The sequence below is a fragment of the Anser brachyrhynchus genome, assembly GCF_964034855.1.
Source record: "Anser brachyrhynchus genome assembly, chromosome: 18".
Classification (NCBI taxonomy): Eukaryota; Metazoa; Chordata; class Aves; order Anseriformes; family Anatidae; genus Anser; species Anser brachyrhynchus.
The window spans coordinates 8,160,704-8,188,616 of record NC_137711.1 but is presented as its reverse complement, the minus strand read 5'-3'; the positions used below and the strand labels follow the sequence as shown (position 1 = coordinate 8,188,616).

At 57.2% G+C, this 27,913-nt stretch overlaps 2 protein-coding genes and 1 long non-coding RNA gene across 6 annotated transcripts in view; 2 read left to right on the top strand and 1 right to left on the bottom strand.

Moving 5' to 3' along the window:
- The window catches only part of ST6GALNAC1 (ST6 N-acetylgalactosaminide alpha-2,6-sialyltransferase 1), a 28,800-nt gene extending 25,715 nt beyond the window's left edge, over positions 1-3,085 (top strand). For all 3 annotated transcript variants that reach the window (XM_080560496.1, XM_080560495.1, XM_080560494.1), the window contains 3 exons: positions 49-138; positions 1,383-1,482; positions 1,888-3,085. In XM_080560496.1, coding sequence (XP_080416622.1) covers positions 49-138; positions 1,383-1,482; positions 1,888-2,058 — 361 coding nt within the window. In that variant the 3' untranslated portion in view covers positions 2,059-3,085. The remainder of the gene's footprint in view (positions 1-48; positions 139-1,382; positions 1,483-1,887) is intronic.
- Positions 3,086-9,492: 6,407 nt separating this feature from the next.
- Positions 9,493-19,438, top strand: ST6GALNAC2 (ST6 N-acetylgalactosaminide alpha-2,6-sialyltransferase 2). 2 transcript variants are annotated; one of them, XM_080560497.1, is made up of 10 exons: positions 9,493-9,937; positions 14,602-14,691; positions 14,805-14,862; positions 15,404-15,578; positions 16,358-16,523; positions 16,604-16,742; positions 16,917-17,020; positions 17,127-17,210; positions 17,887-17,986; positions 18,094-19,438. In XM_080560497.1, the coding sequence occupies exons 1-10, from the start codon at positions 9,813-9,815 to the stop codon at positions 18,259-18,261; spliced, it is 1,209 nt and encodes a 402-aa protein (XP_080416623.1). In that variant the 5' UTR covers positions 9,493-9,812; the 3' UTR covers positions 18,262-19,438. The 2 variants fall into 2 exon arrangements, with proteins under 2 accessions (XP_080416623.1, XP_080416624.1); XM_080560498.1 differs by having other exon boundaries at positions 9,591-9,937; positions 14,808-14,862.
- A 1,286-nt stretch (positions 19,439-20,724) lies between these two features.
- Positions 20,725-24,356, bottom strand: LOC308179807. Its single transcript, XR_013940546.1, has 5 exons — positions 24,224-24,356; positions 23,408-23,514; positions 22,299-22,387; positions 21,501-21,572; positions 20,725-20,805 (listed from the first exon to the last, which is right to left on the bottom strand). It is a non-coding gene; the product is annotated as an uncharacterized lncRNA (long non-coding RNA).
- Positions 24,357-27,913: the final 3,557 nt, after the last annotated feature.

The window sequence follows — 27,913 nt, the reverse complement described above, 5'->3', positions numbered from 1 at the left end:
TGATGAAATACTGAAGCTTGTCCTGAATCTCCATATTCCTGTCTCTAGGCAAAGGCCCCGGGATAGATTCGATGAGGATTTCACGTTGGACAAATACTTCATAGTTCACCCAGACTTCCTCAGATACATGAAAAACAGGTGAGCTGGGGACTATGTGCTTCGTGGCCAGCACCAGCTCTCTCTGGGTTCTCTCTTCCCAGCCTACTCTTGTAACTGCAGTTTAGCCACACCAGCAGACTGGGGGGGAGCTTCAGCAGTGTGCCAAGTGCTCTGTGGAATTGCAGGGGCATGGTAGTTGTGGGTAGATCCGCAAACATCTCGTCTACGAGCTGGAGAAGCAAGAGCTGTCAGACCGTTTGGCTTTCTGCATCCAAAAGAGGTCCTGGGCAAGTGTCAATGTTAGGTGTGGGCAGAGCATTGCTGAAGTGCCAGAGTAGTTGATGTAGTTCAGGACCAACCTTTCATGTTCCCCATTGCTCAGCAGCTTGGAGGAAGGCTCTATAACAGTCCTCCTCTCCTGAGATCCTGTCTTAACCCAAGGCGTTGGCTGTGCCCTCAGGCACAATAATAGGCTCTTTTTCAGGATCCCATTCACCTGGCCTGGCTGTGCTTCTTTGTGTCTCCAGTCCTTTTCACAAGTGTGCTGGACACTGTCACTGTAAGATCTGCCAGCTGTGGGCCTCGTGGCCAGGAGATGTAGGAAGATGAGCTCCCGTTGTGCCGTGCTCTGATTGTGTTTACCCTTCGGTCTCCTTGAGCACTGTGTTACGCCTTCTCGATAGATAGCACACGCAGTGCCAGATGGTTTGCACTCCCCTGCTTGTCCTGCTGTCTCCCCTCTGACTTGGGTCCTTTCCAAGGCTCAGAGGGCTCAAATGCTATTTTTTTCCTGACTCCTACCTTCCTAACAACTGCTGGCACAAAACACAGCATCTCATAGTGGGTTTTGTGACCCTCCTTCTGCACCTTTCTTATATGATGTTTCACTCCTAACTGTGGTTGGGGAGGAGGATATACTGGGAACTCCAAAGCCAATCCTGCACTGAAGGACAAAGGACAGAGCGACTTCAGTGTACTAGAGCCATTAATCCTCCCCCTCGTTATCCCCACTGCCTCATGACCTACCCTTTCCATAAGGTGCAGAGCAGGGCTCGGTGCAGGTTTGCATGTTTCAGCGGAGGGATGGGATCATTCTGGGCTGGCCTTGTGCTTTACAGCACTACCCACACATGAGCACAGTCCTGGCTTATCTGAAATGCTCAGCATGGCCACAGGCTGCTGCAAGGAGGGAAAATGCCACACGAGCCAAGGAGGACAAGCCATTCCCAGCTTGAACCAGCACATCCAGCAACCGCTCCATGCTTTCTTCTCTTCTGCTGCAGGTTTTTAAAATCTAAAAGTCTGCAAAAACATTACTGGCGGCTGTACAGACCCACAACGGGAGCATTCCTGCTGCTGACTGCCCTCCACCTCTGTGACCGGGTAAGGGCATGGTGATTCTTGCACACAGCCCAGTCTGGAAGCAGGAACAGGATGACAGGGCGGAGCGTGGCTGGCCCCAGCCCTGACTGCCATCTGCCTGCAGGGTGTATGGCTTCTGGTCAGCTGGGAGAGAACAAATTAAGGACAAGAGAAGCAACCCTGGTATAGTTCACAGGGCCTGAGGGCTGTCATGCTTCCCAGGGAGTCATTTGAGAGGAGATCAGGCTCTCTGGAGCCTCTTTTCACAGCCTGGTCCATCTTGGATGCCCATGCAGGGCCACTGGGAGGCAGCCCTGGCTTGCAGCCCTGTCCCCAGCTCCCGCCCTGTTTGGGAGCTGTGTAGGATTTCATTTAGCTCCCTCTGTTTTTGGTATCTCTCCCCACTGAGCCCTCCATCTTTCTCAGGTGAGTGCCTATGGCTACATCACGGAAGGTCACGAGAAGTACTCGGATCATTACTACGACAAGGAGTGGAAACGTCTGATCTTCTACATTAATCATGACTTCAACCTGGAGAAGCAGGTCTGGAAAAAGCTTCATGATGAGAATATCATTAAGCTCTACCAGAGATCGTGATTGTGTGGCCAGGGCCATTGCCTGGGAAATCTCAACACCACCTCAAGAAGACCTCTAGATGAGTAAGAAGACTGCCAGAGCCAGGGTTAGCTCTGGACTTCCAGGCACAGTTTCATCCCCACAAAGATATTTCCTTCCTTCGGTACCTTTTTTCTCTCACAACACTTCAAAAAAATGTGCAAATTCTACAGACCAGGAGAACAGCAGCAAAAAAATGCCACCAAAGAAGTCCCAACTGACCAGGCTGCCACCGCTGTGGGTGGTTGCAGGTGCTCTGGTGTCAGGAGGGAGGAATCCAGGATGAATCCAAGTAGCATCCAGGCTTTCCCTCTACAGGGAGATGGTCCTCGGGCTGGGGCCAGTTTTGGTCTGGTTGGGTTCTCACTGCTATAGTGGTGCCCCTCTTGGAGCCGGGTGCCTTGTCTAAGGAGGCTCCCTCTGCAGTGGATGGAGGTGGACACACGGAGCTTGTTTCAGGAGGCTGACTTTTGTCCTGGAGGTGCTGCTGTCACTCCACTCGCTGAAGAGATAAAGGATGGGCTGGACACTTGGCTTCCAGGTGGCTTATTTGAGAGAGGATGAGATTCACTTCTGTGCCCCAGTGTGGCTTCGCTGTGGCACCTCCAAAGGAGCACTGTGACATCTGGGGTCCAGTTGCTGCCCTGGGCCCCCGCTCAGCAGCAGCACAAGGGAAGGCAAACAATCCCCGTAGTGCAGCAGGATGCCAGAAGTCGTGCCTCCTGCTGTGGGGCTCCCCTGGCTGCAGATCCTGTTTAACGGTCCCAGTGTGCCAAGCCAGTGCCTGGCTTTGGCACACGCGGCTCCTAGCTCTGCCAGGAGCACTGTGCCTGCCTCCTGCCAGGGGAGGTAAGAGCTCTGCAGCTCCGGGGATGGATGCTCTGCTGTTGCTGCTGGCTGGAGTGCCTGCCCACGTCGTGCTGGGAGAGGCATTGTCGCAGCCAGCAAGGCTTCAGAGTACTGGCCTTCTGAATGTGGTTTTGTAAGCAAAATAAACAGCACTACTTTGGCCAACCCTACGCCATGTGATTATTTAGTAGGCATCCGAAGCAGTTGTTTAAAGGCTGAGATAACGGGTAATGAAGCCGGGAAAGGGAGGGAGAGGAAGTGGTAGGGCTGAGTGGTAACAAAAACACCTTCGTCTGTGGGTGCTGTGCCACTTGTGTGGACACAGCTGAGCACTCTCTGCTTGCACACCCCGCTGCTGCAGGAGGGGGGATGAGAGCTGGCCAAATGCCCCCCTGAGAACATGGGTAAGCACCCGGAGAGCTTGTTCTTGTCCCAGCAGCTGCTCTCTGGGTGTATCGGATGCTGGAGACGAGAGCATGGGGGCTGGATATTTCCCCCATGACACCACACAGGAGAAAAGCCACTTGAAGTGTCCAGCCAGGCTCAGCACCTCTCCCTGCACCCACCAGGCTCTGGGCTGGGGCTGGCCGCACACCCACCACCCGGTCCCAGCCGACCTGCTCTGCCTGCAAGAGGTTTTCCTTTCGCCCAGCATTTCTCGTGGGCGCTGCAGCATCTCCGGGGCTCCAAGGGAGGCATTTCAGCATGGATTGTCAGCGGGGTTTGTCCCAACTGATTTCCTTTGTCTCTTTATTGCTTGTGCTGTGGAGAGACCAAGCCGTTTCTCATGAGTAAGCGTGTTTGCAAAGGACAGCCCCCTACCCCCACCGATAACCTAAATGAGGAATTCAGCTTATCTGGGTGAGGGTGTTGCCAATGTTGTCGTGTAGTTACCCGAAATTCAACATGCCTCTGTTGGGAACAACTTACAGCCCTGTGTGAGTTCCAGACCCACGTGGAGCCATCATGGCATTTGGGGCAGACCCCAAATCCTCCCTGAGCAGCGGGCAGCCTCCCATAGAGGGACACCCCGACGGGGACTGGCTGCCTTCCAGGGCCAACCGAGGCAGCCTCCTGCTGCACCCAGGCGCCCGGGGCTCAGCGGGACGTCTCTGTTCCCTGCAGCGGCCGGGCCACCCGTGGCTCTGGGTGGGCAGCGAGGTGGCTTTGTTCCTTGCCCATGCACCGGGGCCCTGCCGAATTGCTGCGGGTTGCTTAGTGACCGCCTCCGAGCGGCTATTCTTCCCATCTGAATAGGGCTTTTCTCCTCCCAAGAAGTTGGAAGAAGTTTCTGTTAAACTCCTCCCTTCCCCCCTCTTCTTCTTTTGTTTCTCTCTCTTCTGGGAAACGGGGACGGGGCTGAGCAAGGGGACCGTGGTGGGCAAGGAGGCCGGGCTCTGGAGACGGGCTGGCAGGCCCCAGTCCAAGCTTCCCCCCCAGTGCCCGACTCCTCTGTGGCTGAGGTGTCCCAGAACCAAGGGAAGGAAATTTCCTGGCGTTTTCCCCACCCGCAGAGCCCGTTCCCTCCAGGCTGTGCTCCTGGGATGGAGCCAGCTCCTCAGAGGGTTTAGAGCCCTGTGGTTTGGTCTGTCCCTCAGGGGGAAAGCGGCAGCGCTGAGCTGTGCCAGCGCATCCCCAGCCTCCCTAGCACAGCTAAACGGAGCCGCAGGGATGACCAAGGACAGTGCCGTGGTGCAGGGCCACCCAACTGTCCCCACCCATGTCCCTGCGGCATTGTCCCAGTGCCACCAGGTGGCAGCTCCCATTCAGGGACCCACCAGCACCCTGCTGTGTCCGAGATGTCCAGGTCCGGTGGCCAAGCGCCCTGCAGCTGCCCGTGCTGTGCCAGGCTGCTGTCCCCGGGCGTCCCAAGCTTTGTAACGCCCGCCTGCCCCTGGGGTTATGGCCTGGAGCTCCTTCAGGTACCCGGGGACATGTGCAGAAGTGATTTGGTGGCTTCGAGTGCCACCCAGCTGCGAAGGATGTGCCAAGGTGCGGCCTCGGCTTGTGCAACGTGGCACGGTGCTGGAGGCAGCGTGAGCGGAGGCACCGGCAGCAGGATGAGGTCCCGGGAGATGAGCCAACGTGGCAGCACCTCCTCGGGTGCGGACACAGCACCTGGTGCTCCTCCTCGGGTACGAGCACAGCACCCACTGCTCCTCCTGGGGTGCAGATACAGCACCCGGTGCCAGCCGGTGGCAGCACCTGCTCGCCTCTGCCAGCCAGGAGCTCCAGAGTCTGTAGGATTTAAAGCAGGATGTCGAGCCTCTGATGTAAGTAAGAAATACACAGCTGGGCATCAGTGCACCCAGAAGTTTCTGTAGCATCTGCCCTGTTTTTTGGGAAGCCACTGGGGAGAACCGCAAGGTGTAAGTACCGCCATGCCCTGCTCCTCCCCGGGCTCCCCAGGAGTTAACACAGCCTCTGGATGCTGCCAGCGGGGCTGCGAGAGACAAATCCTCTCACTCGCAGTGCCACATTCCTGGCGGGGCCTCGAATCGTTTGTTTGGTTTCCTCGCTGCCCTTTTTGCGGTGTGACGCCTCGCCTGTCCCCAGCAGAAGCAGGAGCCGTGGCCGACCGAGTGCTTGAGGGCACGTCACTGCCGGGCCGGGGCCGGGCCGGAGGAGGCAGTTCGGGGTTCCTGGGCCGTGCCGACCACCCCACACCTCTCTCCCCCAGCACTGCTGCGTGTGCCATGCGTGACATCAACATTGTCACTCCCGTCCCTCTGTTCCCAAGCAAGAAATCCCCAGCAGCGAGGTGAGCTGGACACCGCTGGACACCCGCACCCATCTTCCCAGCATGGAACGGGCGCTCCCTGGCAGCACAAACACCCCTGTGGTGGTGACTTTCAGGATGGCTTTTACATTTATTTATGTTATCCAAGCAGAGAGAGGATTTTGGGGCAGGCCCTGAGTGCGCAGCGGCGAGGTCTGCACCCTGCTCACCTCGCGGCCCTGCGTTCCCTCCTGCGTCAGGGATGTGGCAGCAGGGAAATGCAGTCAGACAAGAAAAACTATTGATAACAGGGGAGGGCGACCAAGATAAAGGAGCAGCCCGTGGCTTTGTTCTGCACAAAAGTACCAGATGACCTCCGGGCTGTTCCCTTCCAGCGAGCCCTGACCTCCAGGTGGGTGTTGGAGCAGGGCCCCGCGGGCAAACAGCTCCTGGGGACGCAGCAGGCCCTGGTTCCAAGGGTTTCCTCTGCCAGGCTGGGCGCTGTGGGGTTTTCCCTGCCTGTTCGGACCCTCAGGCAGCAAATCCCAGGTGCTGGGTCCTGGGAACACACCAGGCTCCCTCCATCCCTCCCTTGCCGTGTTCGCAGCCATGGCAGGCAGGGACCACGCAGGCAGCCAAGGGGCCAGCAGCATTGCACACTCAGAGACTGTGTCCCCTGTCCCCAGCTGTGTCCTTACAGGACAGGGCCTGGCCAGACCCCTTGGCCATGTGGCAAACACGATCCCCTGTTTGAGCAAACCTTGGGGCTGTTTGGCCCGCAGAGAACGGGGCAGGATCAATCCAGGCCTGCCCTGCCCAGCCTGGAGCTGGCAAGAGAGCGGTTTGGGTTGCGCCACCCCAATTTCTCAGAGGTGTTTTCCAGCTCTGAGCCCCTCCAGGCCATAACCAAGAGCCTCAGCGGTTGCCTCATGCCCTGCAGAGACCTTCGGACTGTGTGTTCGCCTTATCTCCGTCCTGGTCAATGGTCCGGGGCTGACCGGCAGCTCCGCCGTGCACAGGAGGCTCCACGATAAGAGCGGGGCCGAGCCCGGCAGCATGGCAGCAGCTACTGGCACAAGTCACCACGAGCCACAGTGCTGTCCAGCCTGCCACCCTGTCTGTGGCTTGTCCCCGCGATATTCCTGCTTTTGTAGGGAGTAGGAGGGGACTAAAGGGTGTGTTTGCCCAGTGGGCTGGATCCTGATGGTTTTGCCACAAGGATGGGCCCCATCGGCTCGGTCTCCCCTCAAGCGGCATCCCACTCTTTCCATACTATCCATGTGGGGCTGCGCCCTGGGGAAGGACTCCCCCATTCCTCGGACAGCCTTTTGGGGTAAAAGGCAAAAAGACAGGGCCCATTTCTCAGAGCCACAGTCTCCACAGATTGGTGATGAGCACAGCCCTGAGCATCCCCAGTCCTGTAGCTGCACCGTGCTCCACGTGCCCACGCACCCTCCGCGCAGTCACTTCTCCCCCAAAACCCCATTGGGACCGGCAGGGAGCACCCGGGGTGCCACAGAGGCGGGCGTTTCGCCTGAGCCTGGCTCTGCGGGGACCTGGCACAGGGAGTTTTGGCCAAGCCGGGCTCCCACCCCGCCGGGAAGGGGCCGTGCGTCAGCCTCCCGAGACATCTGCTGACCGGTTCGTGGTTATGCAACCACCTCGTCCCCGCAAGCAGCCATATGGCCCCGCGTTCCCTGGCGGGGCTGACGGTGCAACGCATTTCTAAGGTCCATGCTTTGAATTTCAGGGAAATTTCCCAGGAACAGATTTTTTGGCACATTGTTGAACATATCTTTGACCTGTGCTGGACAAACTGGGAGGTATGAATCCTCCAGCAGATTTTTGGAGATCACTTTCTCCCAGCTGGACAGTTCGTTGTGGCAAAGACCCCAGGGCTTTCCTCCACCAACAGCCAAACGGTGCGGATCATTCTCATTTTCCCCCTGCTCTCTCTAGCGATGTGGATGGCTCAGGTTTTGTTTCCAAGAGTAATTACTGGGATGAAAAGCCCAGGCTAAAAATGATACACACTGACTGTCATTGTAATTTCTTTTGTGTTCTTTTCCTAATCTTTATTTGGCAACTATCACCCTAAAAGGTTTTCACACTTATTCAACTTCGAAATAGGCGCTACTTAATTTTGGGGCATGGGCCAAAACATATTGTAGCATGAAACAAGTAGAGCAGATGAAGAACTGCATCTCATTTTCATCCCCTAATGAAAGAAAAAAAACAACAACAACAAAAAAAACCACTAAATGTATCACCCCATGTGTCATGGAAACAGAGCTGGGCAGGAAAGCAGTTCCTCCACCCCATGGGGCAAAGGCACCAACGCTGCCGCTCACTGAGGTCTGCATTTTGGGGCCACAAATGTCCCCACGTGCCAAATCCCAGAATTTCCCCAGGCCACTCATGGGGGAGCTTTGCACCTCCGGGGCCGTGCTAGCTCCCCCATGACTTACTCGAGCAGTTGGTAATAATTAGCCATGATTAACGAAGAGCCAAGAACACATGAGATGAAGCACGGGGTCATGAGGAGAGAATCCCCCTCGACGCATGGAGGGCAATGGGGCCGGTGCGGTGCCCTCCCGTTCTGGGGGCTGGAATCCCCCTGGGGACCAGGGCTGGCAGCTGGGGGGCCCGCAGAGGTGCATCCCCCTGGCTGGGGTTTTGGGACAGCCGTGCTTTCCCTGCCGGCCTCAGCAGAGGGTCACCCCCCGGTGTGGTGCAGCTGAAGACCCCTTCCTGCAGGGGACCCCCCCCCCCGCCGCTCCGTGCCCGCCCTGTGCTGCATCCCTTGGGGTCTCATTCCTCCCATTTATTGGTCTGATGCTAATCGTGGCCCTAAAGCTGACTTTTGGCTAGGAGGGGATTTGTAGGAAGGAAAAAAAAAAAAAAGCCGAAAAGAGACTGAAGCAGGGTAGTTTGAAGGGATTTTTGCATTTATCTTTGAACCAGCAGCATTGCTGGAAGCGTGGCTGTGTGGGTGGGAATGGAGGTGGGGGGCCTGGATCTGGGGGGGCTGAGAAGTGCTGGGGAAAATGCACCGGTTGGGGAGGGGGCTGCAGGTGCTGGGGGGGCCGCGTCGTGGGTTTCTGGGGAGCCGCGGGGCTGGATGGAGCAGGGCTCGTTGCTGCTGCTCCCCGAGGCTGGTGGCTTCCGAAAAATTCCCCTCCCTCCCCCCCCCCAGTCACTGCAGCTCACTTAAAATGCCTGTTTTCCCAGCTGAATCCCTTCCCCCAGTGTGAAAACATTTGGGTATTTCCTTTAGTTTTCAGGTTTGTTTTCTTTCTTTCAATGATTTTAGTTAAACCTAGCTCGAACTGCTCTTTCAGGAACGAAACAGAAGCGCTTTCCTTCGGAAAACACCAAAATGCTTCGTTCGGGTTTCCCTCCTGCCCTCCCCTCACCAGCCCAAACTCGAATTCAGCACAAATTTATGAATTCGTGTTGGTTGCCATGAAATTACGTGGTGGGGAATAATTTGTTCCTCTGCTAAAGCCTGCGGGTCCCGGCAGCAACCCCCCTTGGGCAGCCCCGCCAGTGCTCAGGCAGTTTTGCCTTTTTCCCCGTTTCACCCCAAATTTGCTCCTGTGGCGGGGAGTTTCTGTGGATCCCTGCACGTACGTGCTGCGGAGCTGTATTGGGTACCGGGGGCTGGAGCCTAGGTTTTCTGATCTGCCACAACAACCCCAGCCCCGCAGGGTCCCCGGGCGCTGGCGTGGGCTGCATGGGAGTGCGGGGCTGGAGGCGAAGGAGAAAGTTACGAAAAATGGGAAAAAGGGGGGGGAAGCTCTGCTTTGTGAGCTGTAAGTGGGTGGCACGAAAGGGAGGCAAAAAAAAAAAAAAGCTCATTTCTCCGTTGGTCTGAGTAAATGTTTAATCCCCGGCTCGGAGCAAAAGCAGCTCAAAAGTGCGTTTTTTCTCAGCAAGCCCGAACCAGTCAGCCCGGTGCCTCCTCCCTCCGCTCGCGCTCTCCCTCCCACCGCTCCCCAGGGACATCCGAGGAGCGCTCCGAGGTGCAGCGGGGCCAGGAGGGAGCCAGCCCGAGCCTCTACCCCTCTGGGTGGGCAGCGGGGGCAGCTGGGGCTCAGCTCCACGGGGGGATCAGCTCCACACAGGGCTCGCGGGTCGCCTTCGCCCGCGCCGCTCAAGCGCTGGGATGGGGTCCCCGCACTGGAAACGTCTCTGCCTCTTGCTGCTGGCGGCTTTTTCATCCTCCCTCGTCCTCTACGGGCACTACTACGCCACGGTGGAGCTGCCCGCCGGCCAGAGGATCATAGCCAGGTAATGGTGATGTGCGAAGCCAGCGCGAGGTGCTGGGGAGGGGGATTTGGGGTGCTGGGGCAGGCCCCTTGGCGCAGGTTACCCCGGCTGTGCCCCAGTTTCTTTGCTGGGTTGAGGAGAGATCACAGCAGGCTCTGCCTCCCCGAGGTGCCCACGGCCACCAGCAGCACCCAGGGGTGCCCAGGGAGGGACCCCGGGGTGAGGGGGGGCTGCAGGGGTCCCCGCGTGGGCTCAGCCCATCGCGGTGCCAAGGAGCCAAAGGTGCAGGGACTGCTGAGGGTGCTCAGCACCCAGCAGGACCAAACCACCTCCAGCAGCCGGGCAGACCGGGCTGCAGCCGGCTCATTTCCCCGGGGGGGTCCGGCCCCACGCTGCAGCGCTGACCCTCCCCAGCCGCAGGGACGGGGCAGGGCTGCCTGCAGCCTGCTCAGCTCCTGCGGGGCTGCTCGCAAACTCCAGCAAGTCCCAAACTCCAGCGGTGGGCATCTCCCCCTTCGCTTTCCCTTCGGTCTTTGCCTGCAGCCTCCACCCTGCCTGAGCCTCAGCCAGAGTCTCCCTGGTGCTGGGCTGGGTGCTGGGGAGCCCTGGGGCTGCCCGCAGAGCATTTGGCCAGCAGGAGCAGGCACCCTCCTCTGCCCCGAGCAGTGGGTAACACACCAGCAGAGTGTTACAGGCGTCCTTCGCCTCCGCGCTGGGTGCTCGCGGGTGCTCTCAGAGCTCGGGAGGGAGGGGAGGATGCTGCGGGGACCGGGGCTGGTCCTGCTCGCAACCTGCCAGGGTTACACTGGAAGCTGCTGGGGTGCCGCTGGGTGGGCTGCCCTGGGGTCCCCACGCTGCTTCTTGCCCCGCTGGGAGCACGGAGCTCTGCCTGCGCCCTCTGTCCTGCCCGGCGCGGGGTTCTGCTCCCTGCAGGAGCATCCCCATGGCAGGAGCTGGCTCCGGGTGACTGGGGATCCTGGTGGCAGTGGGGCCAAACCATGCAGCATGGTGCTGGGGCAGTCACGACTGTGGTGCTGAGCTGCTCCCTGCACAGCTGCGTCCCCAGCCCCGGCTCCTCTGGCTCAGCCCCTCCGGGAGCCCGCAGCAATGTGCCTGGGAGCTCCACAGGCTCCAAAACACTTCCAGGAGTTTTTCTTCTTCTTTTTTTTTTTTTCTTCCCTTCGGCTTCAAGCCAAACGCTAAAGCCACAGCCACAGCAGAGCAGGTCCCGTTTGCCTCAGTTCCCCACATCTACAAGCACACCAACCCCGAATCCCTGCTCGTCCATAAAAGTTGGGTTAAAGCCTAAGCCCGGAGCAACCAGCGCTGCCCGGCGGCTGATGCAGGGCTGAATCTGGAAGTGAAGTCTGTGCGTGCAGTGCTTCTCACTGCTAAAGCACAGCCGTGGTGCAGGATTTGTGCTTTTCCTCCTGTTGGGGCAGGAGGGGAAGGCCAGCAGTGCTCCCATTTTGGGGACATGGTGGGTGCCTCCTTCTGCTCCAGCTTTAGGGGGAGACAAAAGGGGTCGGGAGGCAGCTGACCCCCCTGGGCGGTGCTGGCTGCTGCAAGCACCAACCCACCCGATGGGGGGCATGTGTGGCAGTGCCCTGACCCTCTCTGGTTTGGTGCAAGGCCGGTGGCAGCGGTGGGGGCCCCAGGGAGATGGGCAAAATGCTCCTGTCCCTGCGGCGAGGCAGCTGTGCTGCGGGCTGCCAGCCCGTCCTGCAGCCCTGCCCGGACATTTCTCCAAACCCCTCCATATTTCTGCTGGGACCTCTCATGGCTTTAATTCCAGCAGAAGAGCCGGGCACCATCCTGCCGTGGCTCTGTGCCAGGGGACGATGCACCGAGCCCGGCCCTTTGCAGCAGGACGCAGCCCACGCTCCCGGAGGACACGTTCGCGGTGCTGCTGCGGCTCCTTCAAACAGCCCCGCGGGGACCCAGGAGTATTTGGTTAAGATAGCGCTCGAGTGTGTGCTCTCAAACACTTGTGCACATATTTATCTTCCGGAAACGGAGGGTGGGCACGGACCAGAGGCGTCATATTCGGCAGCTTTACCGCAGGGAGAGAACACACCCAGGCTTGGCTCAATCCTCTGCCGTGGCCAGTGTGCCCAGGCGGCCGCGGGCCACTCCTTTCCCGGGAGCCCCATTGTGCATCAGTCGGTCCCTGGGGGGGGGTCATCTTCTGAGTCAACCAAGCATCGCAGGGCACGGAGCCACCGAGGCTTCGCCACATCCTGGCGAGTGACGTCAAGGCACCGGGCTCGGCCGGGCTTGGGCAGCGGCCACGGCACAGAGAGCCGCCACCGCGCCTCGGGGATGGCACCGGCACCGGCGGGCGGGACGGGAGCGCCGCGTGGGTTGGCGTCATGTGCTCGGCACAGGGCCTGGGACAGGATCCGCAGACGCCTGGCACCAAGTTTGGCCACTGAAGGGAGGTGGGAGCCATCTCCTGGGGAGCATCAAGCGATCGCCAGCCTGAGCAGGAGCGGGTTTTAGCAGCCTGTGCTGCCCCAGATGCTCCTGTAACACCCCTCGGAGCGCAAAAAGTAGCAAGCACCAAGAGCCCGGGGCTGTGCCTGGTGCTGTGCCCACCACAAAGGCACCAGGACATGGCAGGGAGGGGATGAGAAGGAGCTGGGGAGGCAGCGAGGTGCAGCTGGGGCTCGTGAGCCTGATGGGGAAGGACTGGGGAAGATGTGGGGCAGGGACAGGCTGTTTGCGTGCAGCTTTTTGGGAGGCAGGAGCCTGGGTGCTGTGCCTGAAGGTATCTGCCCTGGGGGCTCGTTGGTGGGCTGTGTGGCCGTGGTGGCAGAAAGGGGCAGGTGGCCGAGCTGGGGGCTTTGTGCGCCGTGCTTCAGGACCCAGAGCTCTGCAGGACTTGGTTCTGGACTTCGGGTTCGGGTGGTGGCAACACCAAGGAGGTCCTTTGGGGAGGGGCTGGGGCTGGGGCTGAGCATCTCCTGTGGTGCCAGATGGAGGAGATGCCCGGGGCTGGAGGCTCAGCTACGTGTGAGATGCCTCCAGGGTTTGGCACTGCTGGGCTGACCCGGCAGGCAAATAGTTTTCTTGTTTCTTGAGACTTCCAGCTCACTGCGGGGCTGAGCTGTGCTCGGAGCGGTGTGTGCCGCCTGCAGCTGGCAGGGATGGGCCAGCAGAGCAGCCCCTGGTGCCACTGCGAGTCCCTGCTCCGAGGTCCTGCCTCTTCACTGCCTCTCCACAAGCCCTCCCCAGCCGGCATCTCGCCGTGCGCAGCCCCTCGGTTCCCAGCAGAAGCAACGAGCAGGTCTGGGCAGGCTGGGTGCGTTTAGCCGCTGTGCGAGCAGCGGGAATGCCTCGCGGAAACCTGCAGCTCTGCAGCCTTACCGGGACAGCTCAGCCCTCCTCGCTCTGCCCCCGGGGTTCCCCCTCTCCTCCCCACGGGGCAGCAGCAGCCGACCCCTCTCCCAGCTCGGTGCCAGCACTCCTGCGTGCAAAATGCAGCGAGGCACCAGCTGCTCCGTGTGCGTGGGGCAGCCCCAGCATGGTGCCTGCTGCTTCGGGCTGGGGTGGCCTTGATGGGAGCAGCTGTAGGGATTGTGGGGCTGGGGGCAGCACCTGCAGCCCCTCCTGCCCCAGCATGGCCATGCCGGGGCTGCTCATGCTCAGCCTGTGTGAAACGGGGACCCCTTTGTCCTCGGCGTCTCCAGTCCTGAGCCAGCCCCACCCAAAGCTGGTGGGATGGAGCCCGAGGAGCTGGGCTATCCCCCAGGGAACGCCATACCCAGCACTGAGCAGTGTCCTGGTGGCAAACGGGTCCGGATCAGCTCCGGGACAGGGCTGGCACCCATGGGGAGGAGGCGTCCCCGTGGCAGAGGACAGCGGAGGTGGGTGGGAGGAAACCCAACGCTCGCTGCGCGGGGGGAGGCAGAGCTCCGCTCCCCACCTGCCTCTACCTGTCCCCGAGCACAGATCCCGTAACAAGGGGCCCTTGTCTGCTCCACAATACCCTGCTTTGCCGGGAGCACCTGCTGCCCAGGCTGGGGCTGGCGCCGGGGTGCTCTGAAGGGCCCTTCTGTGCGGGGATGAATGGGAGCCTGTTCCCCGCCGGTGGGCTCCCACCTCCTGCTGCCGGGCTGGGACCCTGCCGGGCCATGAGACCCCCCCCGGGGGCACCCCTGGGGCTCTGGGCCCCCCGAGATGCTCGGGGTGGGGAGCTCCCTGCCTCTGTCTCCCACCGGTTGGTGATGGAGATGCAGGCACAGTTCCTCCCGCTCACGGGAGCAGGGCTTTTTCCCCCTCTTCCTTGCTGTGCTTGCTTGGAAAACTGGAGGGGACCCCAGTTAGTGAGCACCCAGCTTCAGGAAAGGAAAGAGAAGCCAAAGAAATTGTTGCTGTTTTTTTTCCTGATCCCCCCAGGGAAGGGTTTTCCTGGAGACGTAGCAGCTTGGCAGCTTCTGGCCCTGCTTCATTTGGGGCTTGGTGTTTCGTGTCCCCAGACATGGGGTGCTGAAGGGCGCTGACCATCCCCATCACTGATGGGGGGATCAAGGCACATCCCAACCAGCCCCACGCACCCCGGGGACCCTCCACATCCCCGGTTCCCATCGCTTTTACTGCACGGCACCGTGCCTCTCGTGGAGGGGGGGTGTCGGGATGCGGGGCTCGGTGCCACCTCCCCTCATCCCGGTGTCCCCTTCCAGCCTGCTGCAGCCGGAGCCGCTGCTCCTGGCTCCGTCGGGGACCTCGCGCCCAGCCGGCAGCCACAGGGCCCTCCGAGGCAGCTTGGAGAGGTAACGTGGGGGAAAAGGGGTGCGTGGGGAACCCAGAACAGGCTGGGAGAGCCCTGCGGGGCTCCCCAGGCCCCAAAGGACAGGTTCTGACTGCTCTGTTTCCCTTTTCCTAGCAGGGAGTCCTTCAAACCTTCCTCGCAGCCAGAGGAGCCCAAACACAACAGAAGGCAGGTAATAATTTGCAAAATGTGGTGTGTTCCTGGTGCTTTCTCCTTTGTGGGCTTTCTGTCTGGGTGGGGAAACCGAGGAGCAATTCAGCTGAAAGCAGCATGGGGGTTTTTTTGTGTGGGGAGGAGCAACCTGTCCATCCATGCACATGGGTCTCCCTGGGCTGCCCTGGTGTGGTCGCAGGAAGCGTGAGCTTCCAAATCCCCCAGCCGAGTGGCACCTGGGCTGGAGACTTGTGAAAAAAGTCCCAAGCTCCCAAGGAGCTGGGACCTGGGCTGTGCTTTGCCAGGGTAAAGGCCTAGAAGATGCTGCATCTGTCACGGTGTGCGCTCCCCTGGTGTCTCTGTGAGCCCTGATCCTCTATGCCCTGGGGAGCTGGGTGCTGGGGGGACCCAGGCATGAGGCACCCATGCCCAGGTCGCCCAGCAGAAAACATGACGGATGAGGAGCGGTTCTGTCCCTGGGCTTGTCCCCAATGGGTGGAGATGCTGGGGGGAAAAGGGGCTCCAGCCTGGAGTCCGAACCGTGCTCCTCTCGCCCCCAGCCCAGCCCGTGCCCCCGCTCGGTGGTGGAGGCAGCCAAGGCGCACCCCACATTTGGGGAGCTCTTCCAGTTTGCCACCCCAGTGCTGATGTGGGACCAGCACTTCAGCCCCGAGACCTGGAACAGGCTGAAGGAGCGACACGTCCCCTACGGCTGGCAAGGCTTGTCCCACGCAGGTATGGCACCGACCGGGCCGGGGTGCTGGCATCTGGGGTATGGGGTGGCTCGAGGGGACTGGGGACCCCAGGAGAATGGGGACCGGGGACTTTGGTCTCTTCCCACTCCACCTCCCCGGGAGCAGGGTGGAGGGGATGGCTTTGCAAATGCCACTCGCAGCATCTTGTGACATTTTCCCCAAATAAAAGCCTCAGTGTGTGCATGATTATTAACTGGGGCCCGGAGGACCTCGGACAACCCGCTCCATTGTTGCCAGAGGAGATTGTTCCCCTTCCAACCCCAAACCTACTCCCTGCTCTTGCTGGCAGCCGCCAGCTTCAGGCCCTGGGCTGGGAAGTGCTGGGGACGGCGGGGGGGTGAACCAGGGGAAGCTGCAAGGAGGCATTGTCAGGACGGGAAATGAGCGGTGCTGGCATCAGCACCCGTGGGACCGGGGCTGGAGATGTCCGGATGTGTCCCCGTGCCTTGCACGGCACCCGGCAGCCACTGCTTGGAGCAGGATTAGTAACAGGGGGGGGCTGTAACCTGGGCGCATTTGGCTTTCTGGGGGTACCGAGCAATTTCCCAGCTGGTGTTTGTCCACCCCACCTGCAGACCCTCCTGTGCACGAGGATGCCATGAGCTTTTTTTTGCACGCTGCTCACCAACGTGCTGTGGTGCAAAGCTGCCTGCGCACGCTGCAGCACGCTGGTTCGAGGTGTAGACACGCTTACTTGCAGCTGCGCTGATGCAAACCTTTCCCTTTCCCCCTGGCTGGCCCCATCCTGCCCCGACGCAGCCGTCAGCAGCACCCTCCGGCTCCTCAACGCCTCGGCCAACAGGCACCTCTTCGACCGGCGCCGCTTCCCGGGGGGCTGCGTGCGCTGCGCCGTGGTGGGCAACGGCGGCATCCTCAACGGCTCACGGCAGGGCGAGGCGATCGACGCGCACGACCTGGTGTTCAGGTGGGGCCGGGCAGGATTGGGGGGGCTGCGGGTGCTGGGGAGGTCCCAGCCCTGGACACGGCCCCGCGCTGCTCCCGCAGGCTCAACGGTGCCGTGATCAGGGGCTTCGAGGAGGACGTCGGGACCAAGATCTCCTTCTACGGGTTCACGGTGAACACCATGAAGAACTCGCTCATTGCCTACGAGGAGTACGGCTTCACCCAGATACCCCAGGCTGAGGTGGGACCCCCAAGGGCACATCAGGGGGTGGGTGGCTGACCCCAGATTGTCCCCTGAGGCTAGGATACGCCTTGCCCCAAACCTTGTCCAAGTCTCAGGAGCCTCAGTCCTCACCCCGCAAGAGGGCTGTGCCCCCAAAACCCCCCAGGCACCGTGTCTGTGTCCCCGCTGCAGGACCTGAAGTACATCTTCATCCCCTCGGACGTGCGGGACTACATCATGCTGAGGTCGGCCATCCAGGGCAGCCCGGTCCCCGAGGGCTCGGACAAGGGTGACGAGTGAGTACCCTTGGGTGAGCGCACCCGAGGGAGCGCGCGCTGCCCCCGCCTTTGTCCCTGCTGGGATAAATCCCAAGTGGCACCAATTCTCCTCTCCCTGCTGCAGGCCACGGAAATATTTTGGACCGGAGGCGTCCGCAGAGAAGTTCAAGCTGCTGCACCCGGATTTCTTACACTACCTCACAGCCAGGTGAGGATGAGCCCGATGCAAACCCCTGGCTCAGCGCCCCTCTGGCACCTGGAGGTGCATGGCTCTGCCCACCCGCCTCCTGGCCCCGCTTTGTGCAGCGTGGCCCCGCAGCTGCCCGGTGCCAAAACTGGGCTCCAGCCCTGGTTCCAGCCTGGTTCCAGCCCTGGTCCTCCACCGGTGCTGGAGCCGCCTCTGTCCTGCTCTCTGCAGACAAGGCAGGGAAATTCCCCGCTGCCATTCTCATTCCTTGCAGTGCCACGCACGTTTCCTCCTGGCGGGGAGATTTGTACAGCCCTGCTGCATTCACCTGACCCTCCACTTCCCAAAACGCACTATCCAATTTTAAACTAGTCTAAAGAAGCAGAGATAGGGTCCAAAGGGTTTTTTTTTTCCCCTACGTTTCACGCAAACCAGTGCCAGGGTTGGGACAACTTAAAACAGCGAGGAGGCGCGTGTTAGCAGGTTGCAGAGAACAAGTTGAACCTTAGTAGCAGACACCCGAGAATCCACACGCGGTGAATTTGCGGGTGCTTGTCGCTCGGTGCCCCTGCCTTATCAGGGCCGGAGGTGCCGGGTGTGTGTCATGTGTTGGCGCCGGGCGTTGCTGTTTGGCAGCAGGGCCGTGGTGCTGTGCCGGCCGCGTGCCCCCCCTCCAGCACCACGTCTGCTCCGGCAGGTTCCTGAGGTCGGAGCTGCTCAACATGCAGTACGGCCACCTCTACATGCCCAGCACCGGCGCGCTCATGCTCCTGACGGCGCTGCACACCTGCGACCAGGTAAGAAGCCGCGAGGCCACCTTCCCCCGGCACCTGGGGGTCCCCTTTGGGCCGGGCTTGGACCCCCCGAGGCGATCACCGCCCTCTGTCCACCCGTCCCGTCGCAGGTCAGCGCCTATGGGTTCATCACGGCCAACTACGAGCAGTTCTCGGACCACTACTACGAGGTGGAGAAGAAACCCCTGGTGTTCTACGCCAACCACGACATGCTGCTGGAAGCAGAGCTGTGGAGGAGCTTGCACCAGGCGGGCATCATGGAGCTGTACCAGCGGTGAGGCCGGGCACCGGCCCACGGGGTGACCCCGAGGGCTCCCAGCGCAGCGTGGAAGGGGGCTCCTCCTTCCCGAGGGCCCCGTCTGTCCCCGGAGGGCTCTCCCGACCCAGCAGGCCAGCCCGAGGTGCAGGCCCGCCGCACGGCACGCCGGCAGCAGAGCCGTGGTGGTGGTGCTGACGGGAAAGGCCGTGATCCCTCAGGGATCTCCAGCAACTCGTTCGTGGCTCCGTGAGACCGAGCGTGGACTTTGGGGCACCGAAAAGTGCTGCTGAGCGTGGCCGTCACCTCCCCGTGCCACCAAGGTGTCCCTGGGGCAGCAGCAGGCCCTGGGAAAGACGGTGCTTGTCTGCAGCTGGGGCAAGGGGATGCTGGAAGAGGATGCTGACGAAGTGTACATCCGACCACCTTTTTTTTTTTTTTCCCCCTCTTTTTTTTTGCGTTTTCTGGAGATTTACAGACTTCTGTGTTCAAAGTTTCCAGCTGGAAAACGCCCTTCACTCTGCCATCACGCCCCAGCCCAAACGCTTGGCACCGGGGCAGGACAAGTGGGAGGAATCCTTGGCCTGGAGACGAAATGGTCTGAATTAAAGAATGGTGCTGTGTTCGGACACCTCCTCTCCCGGATTGTTTAACGCCTGAACTTCAGACAGCTCTGGGCCGAGTCTTGGCTGCTCTCCCTTGTGACAAAACGTACAATGCGTGGTGTCAGCAGCTTTCTTTTTTTCCCTTTCACTAAGTTGTGGTGTTGGTCAATACAACGGAGTCTCAAAATCCGTCAGCTAAGAGCAGGGTTACTGCAGCTCAGCTGGGACATCAGACGTGCAGCTGGCCTTTGAGCAGCCCGGAGCTGGCCTGCAGCCCACGTGTGCGGTGCTGGTTGTTTTGCACGGGGCTGGTGCGTGGTCCTCCACGTGTCTGAAGAGCTGTGCCAGGTGAGTTAGGGCACTTCTGGGGCAAGGCTAAGCTATTTAAAAAGGAAAAAAAAATAAATCTTAAGAGCAGGGTGAAGGGTCTTGAGCCCTTCAGCCATCCCGGGTGAACTAATGCTGCTGTGGAAGACATGCTGTGCAGGCTCCTGAGGACAGGGGTGGCTGGAGGGTTGATGTCACACAGCGGAGGGAGCGGTGTGACCTGAAACTTTCCCACTTTGTATAATTACAGGAAATTTTTGTAACTTTCTTCTGTGCCTGATGTGGTGAATGGGGGGGGGTCAGCTAAGACATCCCATGTCCTGTAGCAGAGGGGCTGTAGCCTGTGAAACAGTGAGGCTTCAACTTGGGAACGGCCCAAAGGCTGAGCGGGGTTAAACTCCTGGTGCCCCAGCAGGGCCCTGACACAACTTCCCCAGCTGGGCGGCGGCTGCGTTGGAGCGGATCGCTGGGCACTCTTCCGAGCGCGGCCCTTCCCCACCTTTGATGCTATTTGCTTTACAGCAGCTGAAGGAGCAACTTCTTGCAGAGATGGCAAGAGATAGCCTGGCTGTTAGCCAGGGAACCCTGCACCCCCTCAAGCTCCATCTCCCTTTGTGATGGCAGGCTGCATTCAGCTAGTTAAGAGTGAGCGTTAACGAAGATTACATCTGAAACGGGCTGACAGGCTAATCTCCAGTGTGGAGCCCAGCTTGTGAGTCTCAAATTAACCTTTGTTCACGTCAATCACTTCACAATGGTACCCAGGCAGCCTGTTAGGCCTGTTCTTGAATGCAAGCACTCAGCAGAACCCCTTCCACGACAAGAACAAGCCTGATTCTCATATTGCCTAAATAATGTACCACCAAAACCTCCTCAGACTAGCTCTGGCCAAGCACGAGCACAACCCATGTGGCTGTAAACACAGCGATGGGTGGCACTGACGCACATGGCAAAAAGGAATGTTTTAAAAAAGATGAATGCTGTCATAGCCGAGCATCCTGCCAGGGCTCCCAGCCAGCTTCCAGGGGTAGAGCTGTGCGCGCAAACCAGGACCTACTGCACTCACACACCTTTCTTATCCCAAAAAGGGAAGTTCCTCTGTCCACAGCTAGCCCTGCAGTTAAACATCCCTCCCCCGTTTTATGACCTTATCGAGGAACCTGATTGTTGTACTACTGCCTCTCACTTCTCTTTGAGCTTCTAAGCAGACAACAAGAACCGCGTCTTTCACCAGTCCTAGCTTAGCCACAGTTTTGTCACAGTTACCACGAATTTCTTCAACTTTCAGCATTTGCCTGCACAAGACATCCAAGTCAGAAGACTGTGTCAGGTATTGGGCAGAAGCAGGCACTGCTATGAAGGGTAAGCTCACAGTTTCTATGATTTCAGAAAGCATTTCACCCTGAAGTCCTTTCTACCTGCTCAAAATCATTTCTGTTTAAGTAGATACCCATTACAAAAAGAAACAAAAAACAAAAACAAACAAACAAACAAACAAACAAAAAAAAAACAAACAAAAAAAAAAAAACAAAAAAAAAACACCAGCTCTCAAGACAGTTTCAATACTTTCTTTTATTCTGGAACAGAAGACTGCAGGGAACCACTCCTTCCTCCAGCCAGCTGTAGAGCAGGTCCTAGTAGAAAAGACAGTGTCAGAGCAGAAGCAACTGTCAGATTAAAAAAATTCCACTGATTGGCATTATTTAATCAAGAGTATACATCTCAGAAGACCGGAAAGTACTCTTACGAGTGACAGCTCAGCCTTTATTCTGCATCCAGTTGGCAGAAGCCTGCATGCCGAATGTGATCCTGCTCTTCCTAACACAGCTAGCCTCCCTGTAGCTAAGGCTTCAGGGTTCTAAAACTGTGCTTCTCCCCCAAACCCAGCGCTAGCACCTGAATCCTCTCTGGTCTTACTGGGAACTTAGCAGTGATGTAGTTTTAACAGCCACTGAGCAGAGATGAAGGTACCTGCAGTTATGCCCAGGTACCCGTTTTATATCACCTCAAGTGAAGTGCCATCATTTGTGAGGCCTGTTCCAGGAAAATCCTCCTCCTGGTGTCGGGAGACACCGCAAAACAATGCCGTCACTGCCTTAAGCACGTCTGCTGTAAACTAATTCCTGCCCCTCTCTATTCACCAAACACTGGATAGCTTTTACTTTTCCCCTTTATCATCGCGCTGTCTCTTCACCTTTTTTCCCCTTGTTCTGTGGAAGCCCAAAGCCCCACAGGCTCTTCCCAGTGACTAGTTTGGAAGGTAACTATATTTGCAAAGCAACCACTCTGCCGGGTTGTAGTAACGTTCCCTCCCGCTTTGTATACTAACCTTTACTTAAGGACTAAGGCAGTGCACTGTTGTCAAGTCTGCCAGTTCAGCCCGTCACCGAACATTATAGATCTGCAAACAAATACGAGTTCTGTTAAATAAAGCATGGAACTGTTCAGCAGAATGCAGCTGTCAGCCACCTGGAGATAAAGTACTGTTACAGTGTGTGTATTCAGTGACTGTACATCGCGTCAGATAAAAACGCGTTTCGTATCTGCCCTCTAAATGTGCCTTACTGTTTGCCCAAGCGGCTTAAAAGCTATTCACAGATCTAGAATTAAACTGTGCTCTGACAAGAGCAGCCTGTGTTTATTACACTCCCTGCACAACCTTGCCGCATCTGGGCTCCTACAGGCAGGCTGCTGGAAGGACAGATGGGCACATGGAAAAGTTTTTGTGCTGTGCTCGCGCATCACAAGGGCGGGAGGAAAGCAGACAGATGCTGCTTTTGCCTTCCCAGGGTCATCTGTGTCACTTCAGCCTTTGCAAGACGTAGGAGAACTGCTGAGGGGGAATACGTGAGCCTCAGTGGACAGTTTTTCCCTCACAGATGAGCTGTCAGACAGGGATAACAACACATCACCGGCTCAGTTTCTCCCCCGTCCTTGGCTACATAAACTCAAGTTCTACGGAATGAAACAGTGGAGACGCCCAGACGCGGGCACGTCTATGACCTGTGTTCTTCCTGGGAAGCGTTCAAGAATTAGGTGTTCTGGTCAGCGGATGAGTCATGCTGCCTACGGATTTGGCGTGTGAAGTGTAAGATGAGCAGTATGCACTACTCAAGGATTCTCTTACCAGTTCGACGTCTGACTTCACAGCTGCCTTCTTGCCAAAGCTGTCCTTGGGGGAAGATACAACCCAGGAGTCTACAGGATGTTTTCCTCCTAAATATAAGTTGCGTTAAACATTTAGCAGTGATCCTTCAAGTGAAGTTCATCCTCCCCTTGTTTCCTCTCCATCTCTTACAAAAACAGCACCAAGTCACAAAGCAAGAATCGAAGGTTTCCTTTCTGAGAGCCAATTTTTGCCTCCAACTTAGCACAGCAGAAACCCGTCCCTCACACAGGAGCAGATTTGCCAATGAGCCGTTTCACTCAAGAGATAAGAAAATTTGGGAGATGGGTGCTATTTAAATCCTCACTTAGACAAAAACACTAGCTTTGAGACTTCAATGGTTTAGACCCTTTTAAGATGTTTCAAGCAGACAGCGCTACTTCTCCTCACCGTACAGGATCTTAATGCAACTCTCCTTGCAGAGAGGAATAATGCACTCATCTGGGATGTGAATTACCTACGGATTTATCTTGAGAAATGCATTCAAGCATATGTCCATCAGACACATCCCTTCTAGGAAAGGTTCTTCAGTGTCCCCCTTCTAGGCTGACCTTCTGGTGTATGTGAGCTGCACCTCCCTACTCCCAGCCACCCAATGCAAGCACAAAACTATCCCAGTACACCTCCGGGTAAGCACAGAGACCAATTATCCTTTCACTAGGTCTACTCCTTTGACAAACACACTTAGGAGATGAGCTGTGTCAAGTGTCTCCATAATGGGCTGCCATTCAATCCCTCTTATTTCTGACCCCTTCTACTCTCGCTCATCTTTGACAATATTGCCAACCAGGTGCTCCACAGGGCACCAACAACATTAAAATTCCCATTCACTGCGTGCTGCCTTTCAGCCTGAGCTCCATGGTAGCAAAGAGCTGCACACTCAGGTGGCAGCTGCAACAAAGCCACAGCCCTGATTGGCTTAATTACACTAATCAAGCCATTAGGCTTTTATACCTCCTCCCAGCAGCCTGAGAAGGCTATCATCTGTCACAGCAGAACAAGTCTTATGTCCACAGCCCAACAACAGGAGAAAACTCGAGCAGGATGAACTAAATGCTGATGTTTCTCACCGATGTGCTGATGGTGCAGGTCTGCTGCCAACTGAGTGAAAGAATCAGCTTCCCCGAAAGGTGAGTGCAAGGTGCATTTTTATGCTTGCTCGACAACATGCTGCCACCTGAAAGAGTGGAGGGATACAGAGCGTTAATCCACGTACCAGACCATTCTTTTACCTTTTTGTCTTTAATGCTGAGCCTCAGAATCATGATTCCACAGGGGAAAACTTAATTTCAGACAGGGATAACCTTATCATCACTAGCTCAGCTGCAGACCAGACCACCCGGAGCCACTCTGTTAGCTCAGCCTGCTCCCAGCTCCTTACCCGGGTGCCAACGACACCTGGCGGGCACAACACGCTCCATTTCGCATTGCTGGGCGGTTCAGCGATGGGGAACGCTGCCTCTGACCGCCGAGCTTCGCTGTTTGAAGCCTGTATTGACAGCAATGCTGAGCCATGCCCGCTGCTACATTAAATACCTGTATTAAATTCCTAGGGAGCAGCCCCGGCTCGGGGAGGGCCGGAGGGCAGCCGGACACGGTGAAGCCCGGCACCTTGGGGCCGGCCAGGTCCCCGTGAGGGGCACAAGGCCGGACAGGGCCCGGCCCTGCCTCCCCTTCAGCCGGCCGCCATAACAAGCCGGACCCAACATGGGGGGGAGGGGGGGAGACGCGATCTGACACCCCCACAAGACGTGGAGGCCTCCCCGCACGGCCACGGGCAGCCATGACGGCGCGCAAGCGCCTCCCGCTTCTGCCCGTGCTGTCCCCGAGCCCCTCGGAGCCGCCATAACCGCGGATGGCCGGCGATGGCGGCGCGCCCGACTCACCGAACCCTGCGCGGCCGCCATGTCGTCGCGGGGAAAGGGAGAGCGGCCCGCGCGCGCCTGCCAAGTCTCGCGAGAGGGGGGTGGGGGGGAAGCGCGGGGTCTCCTGGGAAGTGTAGTCCCGGCCCCCAGGGCGAGGCCGGGGCTGAGGGGGGCCCCAGGCCTCATGGCGGGACCTGTTCCACGCTGCGGCCGGGGCGGGCCTGAGGCGAGGTCCCCTCAGGGCCGGCGTGCCCCAGGCGGTGTCTAATAAGAGAAAAATAAAGAAATAAAGACATAAAGGAGCATAAAGTAGCACTGGGGCAAGGCCTGGCTCTCCAGAGGCTGCTTTTGCAGCCTCTCATGGAGCATAGTGGGGCAGCGGGTGGCTGAGGTGGCACTGCAGAAACACTCGTGAAACCAGGGGTAGAAGAGTGGGGGCTTGCTTAATTGCATTAATGATTTCTAAATAAAACAATCGTTATTATTAAAGCCAGGAATGGAAGAATGGGGGCTTGCTTAATCGCATTAAAAATAGATGTTGCCGAGTGTCTTTGCTTACTACTGTGCAAATTAACAGAAACGAGGAGTCTTGGGGCCCCTTACAGAGGATGTTTCCTGACAAAAATGGGGAGACTGTCTCAAAAACCAGCTGAGAGAGACCAACCTTGTGGTTTGGACGAGAGCCAAGGAGCAGCTGAGCCTGTACAAAGGCAGGGGGTCAACTAGTGGTGATGAAGAAGAGTTATCCGCCTTCATCCCCACGACCCCCGGCGACCACCACCAGAAGGCACTGTGCAAGTGCAGACAAAAGGAGTTCATAGAAGTGACTTCTTGGAACTAATTTTAATATGAAGCAGGGAGAGGTTATGCATATGTATAGGTATATTGGGAAACTTAATGCACATGTTTACTGCATATAACCAAGGCAAGTTGCCGTGTTGGGGTGCGCATGCCTTTGGGAGCTATCCCACATGCGCCTGGCGCTGAAATAAACCACATACCTACTTCATAACTCATTTGCTTTGAGTTGTAGAGTTCTTCCACGAATCACTCAGAGCTGGGCCCCAGGCTCCTTGCATGGAGATCTTTGCATTTCCATGCTTCTCACTAATTGCTTTTATTGGTTCTTCATGTGTGCTGCTTACTAGGGAGGCGCATGTGATTGTAGTTAGCACGCTAAATGCTTCAAAGGACTGAACAAGCATTAGCTCATGCAGGAAGGGGCACACTTCAAAAAGACTAATTAGCTGGAAGTTGGGGATTAGTCAGAGATTAGTTAGTAAATGTATGCTGTGCTTCGAATACGTGGTGCTTGCAGTGTGTACTATGATTAGCTTTTGCTGTTAAAAGCTGCCGCGAAATCTACACGATCCTGTTTAGCTTATGAGCGGTAATGAACTGTAAGCAGAACCGGGCAGGAAAGCTGCGGATCAGCAATATCCACTTTCTTGCCCCAAAGCTTTATGCACCCTTGTGGAGAAAAGCTCCGTTATTGGAAATCAGACAAATCTGAGTCTGAAAGCAGACAAATCTGAGTATGGATGAAAGTGTGATGTATAACAGGTGTTGATCCTAAAGTGGGGGATCCAGTTCCTGGGGGTGTTTGAATCAAAGACGTGTTCTCTGAACATAAAGGTGCCTGGTTCTCTGGCAGAGTAAGCTTCCTACGCTGGCTTTGTGACTAACTGATCTGTCTGATCTGGCCGCCGGGGCTGCTGAGTCTGTGAAGACAACACCCAGCGTTGTCCTAAAGAGCCGCATTGCCCAGGAGCTCAGTCTCTGCTCCTGGATCCCCTCCGACGGCTGGGGATGGCTGCGAGCCGCCGCCTGCACCGTGAGGCCCCTCTCCGGTCAAGGCAGTTGAGTTCCCAGGGAAAGGCAGCATGGCATCGTGTTTATTTCTAGTGCCTGGGTCTTCCTGGCCTTGTTCCTATTTTAGTACCTGATTTTTTCCAGAGCGTGGATTTAACTGGCTGATAAGTTCTTTGCTTTTCAGAATGGCCCACGTTGCTTCCTAAAAGTCTTTCTTACGAAGTCAATAGGTTGTAAGAAGCACTTCTGTACAGAGAGGCAAGAAGTTTGCAAAGAGACACCAGTGTGCTGTTAAAATAAGCTTCTTCCAGTGTAGGTAGCTAACTACAAGGTCTTCCCAGCCTCCTGTGCCCTCCACTAGCTGTGAAAATCCCCGTGGGCTGCCCTGGCGGGGAACACAGGACCACAAAGGGAGCTGCTCACAGCAAGTCCCATGTCCTGCCCTGGTGGGAGCTGGCTCCGGAGCCCTTGTGTCCTGCAATAGCCTGCTGCAGGGTGCTTGACCTGGGGGGAAGGGAGAGCAAGAGGGCAGGCGATGATAGAGAATGGAAGTAATTAACACTGCCTTTGTTGCAATGGCCTCTGCCACTGCAGTCTACGAAGATGTCTGGCAACCTGCCTGCCTGCTTTTAGCCTTCCAGAGAAGCAGATACGTAAAACTCAAACTATCTTTAGCCTTTTAAATCCCCAAGGGACATCAAGTTTTAAAATAAAACAACTAAAATCCTGCCTCGTGCAGTGTTTGGATCCTGGAAGGACAGAACTGTCTTAATCCATCTTAATTTTGGGGTGGAAGCTGCTCACACCACGGAGTAATTGTTGCTTATTCTTATAAATGGATGAGCTCAGCCAGGTGTCGAGTAATGAACTGACTCAACTAAAAGCTCAGGTGAATGGCGTTAGCTAAGTGTGCAGTAGTTTGGCTGGATTTATTCGTGATTGTAATGCATAAATCATATTTCCAACCGTGTTTGAGAAGCAGAACAAAGACCCTGGATGAGGAGAGGTGGTCATTGCCTCTCCCGTGCCCTTATTCTTAAATCTTTCCAACTTTGCCTGCGTGACTCGATCAGGTTTTCCCTGATCTTCCCTTTAGAGGGCGTCCCTGCTACACACATCTTCGTCGTGCGAGCTTCGCCCAGGAGCTGCAGTGCAAGGCGAAGCCTCCCAGAGGTCAGCAGAAGATGGTGGTGGCTCCCCCGAGGGCTCTGAGCCTTCCCAGGGATGCGAGCAGTCTGCTCTGGGTGGTTCTGGCTGAATACGTTCTGCTTCCTCAGGCAGTTGCCAAGCTTCTCCCAAAGGCAATTTGGACATAATTTTGATGGATTTCCTGTGGCTGATCTCCATTAGTTACGGTGTTTTCTTCCTCCGGCCTTTGAAAGGACTTCTATTTTTGTTGAGCAAGTAAAGAAAGCTATTAAAAGGGCATGGGGATCTTCTACATGTGATCATTCTGGGGCTGCTTCCAGCTTCTTCCCACCAGATCATCTGGAGTGGATCACTTCCTCCAGTCAGTCCTACACTAGATTAAGGCCTTACCCTTCTGCTTTCTGGAGGTTTTTCAGTATCTATCTTGCAAAGCCACAGCGTTACTCTCCGCAAAGAAGTTCGAGCGCTGCTGTAGGGTATTTGGTTATCCCCAGATCAGAGAACAGGAAAATGGGCAGAATATGTGACCGAGAAGGGAAAGGAAGAAAGAAAACTAAACAGAAATCAATGACAGAACCCCTCCAACTTCAGCTGGGCTTTGATCCCACGCTTTAATTGAAGGATGAGGTCTCCTCCCAATTTCCCACCCTTTTCCCCTCTTGGCTGCCTGTGAGTCTGCCTGGGGAACAACTCTCCACACTTAACTGATAGCAGCTCAGTTCTCCCCCCCCTCCTTGCAGCAGCCCCAGT

What these genes read in the sequence shown, in the direction of transcription:
- ST6GALNAC2 (XM_080560497.1), top strand. Translation starts at nt 9,813, where the DNA reads ATGGGGTCCCCGCACTGGAAACGTCTCTGCCTCTTGCTGCTGGCGGCT. An exon ending in CCAAACACAACAGAAGGCAG is followed by an intron (nt 14,863 to 15,403) that starts GTAATAATTTGC and finishes TCTCGCCCCCAG; the next exon opens with CCCAGCCCGTGCCCCCGCTC. An exon ending in CGCTGCACACCTGCGACCAG is followed by an intron (nt 17,987 to 18,093) that starts GTAAGAAGCCGC and finishes GTCCCGTCGCAG; the next exon opens with GTCAGCGCCTATGGGTTCAT.